The sequence below is a fragment of the Lepidochelys olivacea genome, assembly GCF_965140295.1.
Source record: "Lepidochelys olivacea isolate rLepOli2 genome assembly, chromosome: 6".
NCBI lineage: Eukaryota > Metazoa > Chordata > Testudines > Cheloniidae > Lepidochelys > Lepidochelys olivacea.
The window spans coordinates 69,159,054-69,168,993 of NC_140416.1; the positions used below are offsets into that span (position 1 = coordinate 69,159,054).

The 9,940-nt window shown below is 47.0% G+C and overlaps 1 protein-coding gene across 2 annotated transcripts; it reads right to left on the reverse strand.

Moving 5' to 3' along the window:
* Positions 1-77: 77 nt before the first annotated feature.
* Positions 78-9,581, reverse strand: KNSTRN (kinetochore localized astrin (SPAG5) binding protein). Of its 2 annotated transcripts, none has more exons than XM_084630494.1 (9): positions 9,446-9,581; positions 8,626-8,760; positions 5,761-5,893; positions 5,510-5,572; positions 5,092-5,191; positions 2,919-3,033; positions 2,463-2,521; positions 2,267-2,338; positions 78-842 (listed from the first exon to the last, which is right to left on the reverse strand). In XM_084630494.1, exons 2-9 carry the CDS (start codon positions 8,699-8,701, stop codon positions 711-713), a joined length of 750 nt encoding a protein of 249 aa, XP_084486620.1. In that variant the 5' UTR covers positions 8,702-8,760; positions 9,446-9,581; the 3' UTR covers positions 78-710. The 2 variants fall into 2 exon arrangements, with proteins under 2 accessions (XP_084486620.1, XP_084486621.1); XM_084630495.1 differs by lacking the exon at positions 9,446-9,581 and adding an exon at positions 9,189-9,328.
* Positions 9,582-9,940: the final 359 nt, after the last annotated feature.

Genomic DNA, 9,940 nt, shown 5'->3' on the forward strand with positions numbered 1-9,940 from the left:
CGCCGCCCCACGCCCCGCCCCCTTGCAATTGAAGCGCGGCTTGCTCTGGGATGAGAAGGGCAGGCAGTGCCCAGCCAGACCCTGAGCCGCACGGGACTCTTCAGCCATCCGCCCGCACCAACTTACACTTCCTGCAGCTGCGTAGGGGAAAGCTACTGCTGGCATGTGCAGCCAGGGATGCGGAAGGGGAAGGGCTGGAACTCAGCTAGAAGAGCAAGAACAGCAGTTTGGGAAAAGTGATGATGGATTAAGTGGAGTAAACTACCACCAGAGTTGGAGGTAATAAGTCATTTACTAGAAATATGAAAGTACAGTTGAACAACAGAAGCAGGCATTAAAACAAGCCTAAAAAACAGGGTTATTTTCCCCATAGAGATAGACATATTTGAAACTGTAAAATTGATTTACGCAATACAGGTAAAGTCACAAAGCTGGAAAGGTTTGTCTGTAAAAAAAAAAAAATTACAAAAGAGTAAAAAAAAAGTTATATATATTTATGTTATGAAGGGGAACCTCTATGGTGGAATGACTTTAATACATCTCTTTTAGGTTTATCAGTCCTCTTAAAAAGGGGCTTTGGTGTACTCTGTGACCCATGAGTAACCTTTAATTCTGTTGTTGACAGTAAACGATGCTCCTGGATCAGAGCCACATATGTCATGAGAAGCTGATAAGGGCACAAACATGACACAAGGATTAGTCCTTACTCCTCATGTGTCCAAGAGGAGCTCCACCTGATCAACAGTGGCAGCATACTCTTCTGTTTCTTTCTGAAAGGATAGCTGCTTCTCCAGGAAATTGTTTCTATCATTCTCTGCCAGTTTCCACATAGCTGTTGCTGTCTATATGGAAAGAGCAAGTTAGTGCACAGTAGGGACTGTTACAAATACAGTATGTATGACTCCACAGAGTCAGCAGAGCTAAAAGCACATGGCTTTTTTGTAAGTCAAGCCACACCAGGAAGACCACTTTGCTTCAGCCCCTTACCCCAAAGCACCAATTTCTTACTAAGACATCCTGTTCAAGACCAGCCCTTGGTAACTTCAAAACTCCTGCTGATCACGTGAGAGTACAATTAAGTATTGTTTTTTGGCTACATCCAGCTGAATCAAAGTTAATTCAGTAAAGACCACGGTTTAAGGAATCTTGGGTATTCTGAATTTACCATGCTAGTGGCATAGTAGGAGTTCTCACCCTGAAGAGCCACTTCTGAAACACTAATGCATAGGTAGCTGAAATTTGACTAGGATGCTACCTGTGGTAGTTATATGGGCATTATTGTAGCATTTGAGCACTTGGCAACCAAATTTATTTTTAAGACCTCCATGAGGTAGGCAAGTACTGTACTCCTTGTTGTAGAGCAGGGGTGGCCAACCTGAGCCTGAGAAGGAACCAGAATTTACCAATGAACATTGCTAAAGTGCCACAGTAATAGGTCAGCAGCCCCCTATCCGCTACCCCCTCCAGCTCCCAGCACCTCCGACCCACTGGCAGCCCTGCCAATCAGCTATATTGGAAAGTTAGCATCTGTAGCTCCAGCCTCGGAGTCAGCACCTATGCAAGGAGCCGCATATTAACCTCTGAAGAGCTGCATGCGGCTCCGAAGCCGCAGGATGGCCACCCCTGTTGTAGAGATTGGAAAGTAAAGACCAGATGACATGCCCAAGGTCACATAAGAAATCTGTGGCACAGCAGAGAGTTGGACCTAAGTCTGAGTTCCAGGCTAGTGCCCTAACTACTGGACCATCCTTCCTCCCATGAAGGATAATGCTTCATCTGTTGTGAATAGGATCTTGAGATCTTTAGTGACCCTAAGTAGCAGGAACTTCTCAGTAGATACGTAAATTTGCACTTCCAGAACATTGCCGCCACCCTTTCCAACAATTCTGCAACATTGGCTCATTGCTATTTTCAGAATCACTAGCTTCCTGGTGCGCCCTTCATTCTCTTTTGGAGGCCTCTCATTCCAGTTCTGACTATACTTAATCCTGATTATCTTTGATTATACTGGATCTTCCAAGTTAAGCTGGCTGTTAATTTCAGTGACGTGACCGATTTTAGCTGTAATCCCTTCCCATTACTTTGGGAACTTAATACCACCTAGAATGTCCTTATTACATGCATATTTACAACAGAAGACAGGAGGCAAGGTAGTAAGCCCGCTACAGTACATTGGTCTGCTTGAAGAGAACCCAGGAAACCAGAACTTCATCCCAAACCAGGCAACTGAATATCTGTGGTTTTCTGAAGGAAAACGTTGTCTTACCAGAAGCTCTTCCTGTTTTGCAGCCATTTGGCTGAATAGTCTCAGTTCTTCTTTAAGCTTCTCTGTCAGCAACTGAAGAAAAGCCCAAAGCATTTAGTTTATCCAGGTTCTGCACCACACAGCAATTGCCTCTATTATCAATTTAAACTTCTAGTAAACAAAAATCTGTAACCCAATTCCACTCAAAAGTTCTCACCATTGTCTGCTTCTGACACTCCTTCGTATCTTCTTCCTCCAAGATTTCATTGCCTGTAACTGGTTTATAAATACTTTCATAAGCTTCTTTAGTAGTTACCCAAACGATTCCCCACTAGCTGTTAGACCTCACCTTCACCCACAGTATTAAGTCACTTCACTGCAGAATCAGCCTCTAAATCTACATTAAGAGCAAATCAAGTATTCTGGGGAGTTATGAGTCTGGTTCTTCTGTAGTAAGCAGAGAGCCAGATAGAACAACTTCTCCCTTTCAGCGCAGAGTGATTAGTGCTGTTGCTGTTTGCCAAAACCTGAAGTCAAGCATGAATGTCACATGAGCTCCTTGGTTACAACAAAAAGGTCACACCTGAAGAATCAGGGTACCAATTATCATAATGGGATGAGATGGGGGCTAACTCCCCACCTTATGCTTAGAACTGAAATAGTTAGTCCTTACCTGGATCAATATTTCTGCTTTCTAAAATCACCATGCAGTTTTCTTGAAATTTCTTCAGCTTTTGAACTTCTTCTTCCAGGACTTCATTCTTTTCTCTCAAGTCTTTTATAGTGCCCTATCAGTACCACACAAGTTAGAAGTCAATAGAGCCCCTAAAAAGATTCTTCCTGTTTCCTCCCAACTTCTTCCTAATTCGCAGCCATACCTGCTCCCAATGTATTGGAGATAAGTTCTTGGACACTGATTTAGTTCTCACCACTTTTTAATACTGACAGATTTGGAGCTGCCTGTAATAATTTAATACTATCTCTGGACTCAATTAATGTAAGCATATGTTGTATTAATTCCTAACAATGTTGCTAATGAAATGCACTCCAAATGGGGGGGGAAGAGGAGGGAGGGGACAGTAAATCTTGAACAGCCCCTCTTGATGGACAGTACTGGAGTTATTTGTCCTGGAGTGCTGGCTAGACCCCCTATTGACTTGCTAAAATAGGTTTATCCAGGAATGTCTCAGTCCAATGAGGAGAGAGCAAAATCTCAGAAGGCTTTAGAGACACAGACCAGGTATACAGTAGGAGCGCTTGGCTAGTATAGCTATACCAGCATATTTTACTAGCAAAGCATTCCTAGTATAGACACAGCTTATACCCGTAAAACCACACTTTTGCTGGTATAGCTTACTCAAGCACTGCCCTCTGCCCCACAGAGAATAAGCTATACCAGCAAAAGCCCAGTTTTGCTGGTGCAACTGCATCTGCACTACGGATTGTTGCTGGCATAGCTCTTCATAACTCTGACATAGCTTTGCTGACAAGAGTTTAAAGTGTAGACCTGGCCATGCTGTGGAGGAAGTCAGAATGTTAAGGGGTAAGAGGAAGAGACTGAAGCAGAAACTATTGAGTGTAGGCAACAGACTGCTCCTGAAGGGGTCTAGGGTAATATAGGCCTACTTGAGCTTTTAGGTAAAAAGCTAGACTTTTGTTTTAATAATTTAATAATTAAAATGTTATTTTACTCCTGGGGGAATTCTGCGTCATGCAGGATTTCGCAGAAACGTTTTGTGCGCAGAATTCTGCCCTGCCCCCCCCCCCCCCGAAATGGGCTGCAGTGCTGCTGGCTGCCAGTAGGGGCCACTGGACCCAGCAGAGCCCAGTTCACACATAGAAGAAACGGCTGGGGGGCAGGGGAGGGAGCTGCAGTTCCCCACATGCCCTGAGGGAAGGAGACAGTGGCACGCAGGAAATTCTGCACAAGCCTGGGACCTAGCATCATGCTGTTTCTCCCACTAGATCCCTGGGCTCTGGAGGGGAGAGGGGCAGGTGTCTGGGGAGAGGGGCAGATAAGGGGGGGTATCTTAGCAAGGGGGGGGCCCTGCAGCTGGGCTCGGGGAGGGGAGGGGTTGTGGGTGTCTGGCCCTCCAGCTGCGCTCTGGGGTGTGAAGGGGGCAGAGAAACAGGACACTGGGTTGTCACAGAGGTTTCCTTAATTCTACTCCTGCGGGAATTTGCGTGTATGTATGTATGTTGTATTGTTACAAACATACTTGCTGACAGATATTTTGAAATAAATTACCAAAATAATTGAAACTGGCATGATTAGGTAGTGTTATTTTGACAAATAAAATTTGCAGAATTTTAAAATATCGTGTGTGGAATTTTTACTTTCTTGGCACAGAATGCCCCCAGGAGTATTCTTATGCTGTGTTCCCACTGTTCAGATTCAAGAATACTTTTAAAGAAAGCTGTTTTGTGTCACTGTGTTCACCACTGGTCACAGCTCCTGAAGGGAAGAACTGCAGGTACCCAAATCCAGTTGGATCTGTTGAGCAGTCACACTTGGTACTGTAGTATAGGGTCTGGTCTAAGAATAGAAGAATCACATGATTTTGCCTGAGGTGTGAAAAGTCAAGGCCTAAAAGCTAGAAAAATCAAGAGGAGACAGAGGTGCAGCTAGCCCTGAATCTTGACAAACTCGTTGCCTTGTATCACATACTAGACCTAATAGCAGGCTTCAGTCACAACTTTAAACAAGTAAATTGGGAGTGTGGTACATGGGAACAGAAGAGATCTTATTTGGACTCAATGAGCCACAGCATTATTCCCCACACAGCTCATAAAAGTATTACCAGATAATCTTTTAACAAGATGATCAGCCAAGCACCGCTTTTTACCTGTGCTCCTGCCAGCTTTGAGTGCAGTTGTTGTTTGGCTATTTCCAACAACTGGTTCTTCGTCTTTAGCTCTGTCTCCAATCTGTATCGGCTCAGAGGTCTGTAGAGAGTGACACATCACCGAGGATTTAACAGATGCCAATTTATGGTTAGTATTCAGCTAAACATGGTTAAGACATGCTTCAGCCAGGGAGGCGTCAGCCAGCGTTCAGTGCACCTGCAGTAGTGTAGCTTTCTCTCTTGAAAGATGGAGTGTGCACTGAACTAATACTAGAGTGTTTTGGGCTCCATGTAGCGAGAGTTGATGGTTGGCCATCAGCACATGAATTAGACCATACTGTTCATTGCCATACAAGACTGGGCCTCATCAGAGCAGCTAATAGTACTATTTGAGAGAAGTTTTTTTGCACCAACTTACCCTCGTGCAATTGTTGCTGTCTTTTTAGAAAGAGGCTCTGCTTTCTTGGTAGACCTACAGAGACTAAAATGGTAGAAGTATCATTATTATCATCAAAGCGTGTAGTAATTTTGCCAAACCACCAAACCAACTATCACTTTAACAAAAGCTTGATTTTCTAGGCGTATTTTTTGCTATTGACTGGAGTACCTTTTGGAATTTTTAGATTACTAAAAACCTGAAGTTTGTCAGTGCATGTACTTTCCATTTACCCTTGGTTTTTGGCTTTGAAGACACCATCCTCTGGAACATTTGAGCTAAAAGTGAAATTGGGATCTTTGCTGAATTCTGGCTCAACTGTTTTGTTGATACGCTGTTTCTTCGATGGAAATGGTGTCTGTATATCTGCAACAAGATACAAGTGTCACCGAACAATGCGAGGAATTAACAAGAGCAAAAAGTCCTCCAAATTTTACATTAGGAAATCTTGAACTTCAGAGGAATCACTTGCATGTTAACATGTCACTCTAACAAGATGTGAAGTAACAATGACTAAGTAGCACGCCTCACCCCATCCCTACAGTCTCCAAATCCTGAACAGAATACAGGCTCAGAATGAAAAAATTTATGTTACTTAAGCCCTGGATGGGCTACAGTAAGCAGTTTTAGAATGTGGTTTACCATTCCAGCAGTGGATCGGATGGCTTGACACCCAGGTTTAATGACACAGACAGTCATTTCAACATCAGACAGATACATGAACACTGCTTTGATAGCCAAAGTTGTTCAGTGTTGAATGAAGAACAGAGCGATTTAAAAATTTTAGGGTTAGAAGATTTAATTTGACATTGCTTAAGCAACTACAGACTTCTAACACTGAGATGAAAGTCACACAAAGTCATGAGAAAGCTTGTTCTCTGAATATACAGACTGACTGTATGTCATGATGATCTGGCCACTCTTTAACATTTGATATTTCCACTAATTATGTAGGGCCTTGTTCACACCAAGCAGTTTTGGAAGTTCAGCGACAGGCTAGCAATAGGAGCATTAGTGTAGAGTAGCCACATGGGTTTTGGCCATCGTATTGTTTTGACATCCTCTGAGCAAAGTTAGGCAAAACTGCGGTTAAGATGACTTTACCTGGCTTACACTCACCCTACCAGCATTGCTAGCACTGGTGGAGTTGCACCACTACTAGACCAACAGTAGGATAATTTTTGAAAAAGCTCAGCAATGATGCAAACCGATTTTAAAAAAGAACAGTGAGATAAATGTGCGATAGCTATCTTGCTATAAAATCCAAAGCAGATGTGTGAGGTCAGCACTATATGCCCTCCTGGGACTGATCTCACCTAGTTAATCCAGTAGCAAAACTATCATGTCTTGGCTCCACTATGTTTTTACAGAGATAGTTAACACACATTTGTTATCTCACAAACACATTAAAAACACAGGGAATGAAGACAAGCCTAGGAGGCCAAGCATGGAGCGTTTCTGCCCAAAATACAAGTTTCAAGAGGTTATGAACACATGAGGATGGCATGCTAAGAGTTTTCTATTTATCACTGTTATAGTTAAGGTTGTAAAATAATTACAGGGTTTAATATTGGATGAACTATAGTAGTTACTAGTAAGATTAAAACCATTCTGCAAATTAAAACAGTGATACTCATGGTTTTACTAAAACAGTGGTTCTCAAACTTTTTTTCCCCCGTAGACCACTTGAAAGTTGCTGAAGGTCTTGGTGGACCACTTAATGATCTTTCCAAATGTTGTTTGTACCATTTTAGCTAACTATTGTAAAGCGCTTTGGATAAAAGTGTTTTTTTAAATATATATATAAAAAATAAAAGAAACACCTTAATAGTAAACATTTTTGTTCTAAAAATAAGAGCACACAACTCATATTTTAATATCAATAGTCCTACCTTTCTAATACGATGGATGTGCCCTCTCTCCCCTGCCATGGCAGCCCCCAGGCCAGGGCTGGGGGGCGTGGGGTGTCTCTCCCTCTCTCCCTGGCCAAGGCAGCTCCCACAGAGTTGAGGCTGGGAAGGAGGGCAGTCTCTCCCTGACAACCCTGGTGCTGGGGAAAGTTGCCTTTCTCTGGCCACCGCAGCCCTGCACGTCCCCGATTCCCCCTACCGCCTCTTCTCACCCCACTGCCCCCTCCCACCTATCCCCTATTCCCCCCCAAGGCCACCACCTCACCTTACATGTGTCTTCTCCAGGGTCCAGGCACCTAATTAGTGGAGCCACGCCTGAGCAGCTCCACTAATTAGGTGGCAAAAAGAAAAGGAGTACTTGTGGCACCTTAGCGACTAACAAATTTATTTGAGCATAAGCTTTTGTGAGCTACAGCTACATCGATGAAGTGAGCTGTAGCTCACGAAAGCTTATGCTCAAATAAATTTGTTAGTCGCTAAGGTGCCACAAGTACTCCTTTTCTTTTTGCGAATACAGACTAACACGGCTGCTACTCTGAAACCACTAATTAGGTGGGTGGCCATTCATTCTCTTGTGTGTGACCACCCAGGCACACACCTTAGGGGGAACTATCTGCAGCTCGCGGACCACAGTTTGAGAACCTTTGTACTAAAAGATATTGATGAGCATTTATCCTGGATTCTTTAGAGGGCAAAGTTAATACTCTAGAAAATTAAGACCTAGGTCACCTTCTGAATCCAAAAACTCCTCAAAGCCATCTCTCATCAGCCTTCTAGAAGTCAAGTATCCCTGGGCTCCTTTACTCCTAAAAATGCAAGGGGTTGTGTTCTTTCCCACCAACCAACTTTGCAGTGATAATAATGATAATTAATAATAAAATAAAAATTGACTCTTCTAGCACACCCTCTCCCTGTTTTGCAAAAATTCAACTGGTTTTGAGACACAAACAGGTGCTCAGCTAATGAAAAAGAGGAGTCGTGGAAAGTGTAACGTATTAACGTTTCACAATATAAGAGACCACATGTATTTCGAAGTAGGCAATAATACTTCGCTGCTGCTCAAAAGGTGCTGGTCTCCCAGCCTTACTCGAAGGAAGGAAGGAAGGAAGGGAGAGAGAGAGAGAGAGGACGATTAGCCGCAGTGCTGTGACCAGCCTGAAGCTGCAGCACGCCCGCAGGGTCACTGACCTGCGGGGACGCTGCGGGAGAGGGCTGTGGGCGGATGGAAGCTGTAGACCGGGATCCTGGAATGTTCGCTCTCCATGGCCTGCCGGTCCCCGCCGCGCGAGCCGCGCGAGCCGCCGCGCGCCTGGACGCCAAGGGCTACACAGGAAGGAAGCGCCGATCAACGCCCCGCAGGCTCTTCCAGCGGGGCGAGGACGGGGCAGGGGTCCCCGCGCGCCGGTCCCCGGCGGGACGGACACACACACACACTTAGCAGGGCCCCGGCAGGTGGGGAGTCTCGCACAGCGGCCCAGCGAGCGGCGTTTGAAAGACCCAGGGGAGGTCGCGCAGGGCTCGGCCAGGCCCGCGGGAACAGCGCGGCCGCTCCGACCGTTTCGCTTTGGAACCGAAGCCGGTTCCACGGACGCGCCCACCAGCCCGCGCGTGTCGGACCCTAGGAAAGCGCCTCCCCACCCCCGCCCGACAGCCGGGCCGGACCCGTCCCGCGCGCTGCACTGAGCCGGACCGGGGGCGCCCCGGACCGGGTGCCGGCTCACGGGACAGAGAAAGGTGACGGCGACAGGCACTTATCTGGGTGGGCGCTGTTCCCGCTGCCGTTTGAAAGTGGGAACGGCGACGGAAGGGCGGGGCGAAGAGGCCGCGCAGGCGCAAAGCCGGCGGGTGGCGTTTGCACATGCGCAGTGGGGAAAGTGAAGCCCCCACCGAATTCACCGCCCTGAGCCGGGGCGGCCAAGGCGGAGGCGCGGGGAAGGCGTCCGCGCGCACGTGCCCCCTCGGGGAGCCTCCCTCGGGCGGGGAGGATGGGCGGCGCGGAGCCTCCTACCCTCCAGGAGCGCCGCGATGCTGCGTTATGGCTTTGGGGGGCGGCGGCGGCTTTCCTGCTCTGGGCTGCCCTGCGGCTGCGAGGGAGCCTCCGGCGCAGCGGGGTGCCCCCCCCCAGCTCTGCCCGGCCTCTCGCCCAGCTGCAGACCGACCAGACTTGCAGTACCTCCCGTCCCCGTGAGCGCTGGCAGCGTGGAAGCCTGTCTCGCCCCCCAGCCCTCGTGTGGCCGGTGCTGCGGGGGGCGGGGGTGGGGGTTGTCGTGCCCCAGCAGTGGAGCTAGGCATAGGCAGACTAGCTGGTTGTTCAGAGGCGGAGCAAGGCGAGGGTCCCCTCCTGTTTGGTTTGTGGGAAAGTGCAGTTAGTAGCTCGTAGGGGTGGGCGGAAATATTCCTGGTAGGGCTCCCAATGAGCTAGCAGCGCTGTCACTGGTTAGTATCGCAAAAAGAAAAGGAGGACTTGTGGCACCTTAGAGACTATTTCCACTGGATGCAGCCG

Bases quoted from the DNA above. Each gene is read 5' to 3' on its own strand.
- KNSTRN (XM_084630495.1), bottom strand. From the start codon at position 9,297: ATGTGCAAACGCCACCCGCCGGCTTTGCGCCTGCGCGGCCTCTTCGCC. The intron at 2,339-2,462 runs GTGAGAACTTTT...GCTTTTCTTCAG, and splicing joins AGTGTCAGAAGCAGACAATG to TTGCTGACAGAGAAGCTTAA. The intron at 843-2,266 runs GTAAGACAACGT...CTTTCCATATAG, and splicing joins CAAAACAGGAAGAGCTTCTG to ACAGCAACAGCTATGTGGAA.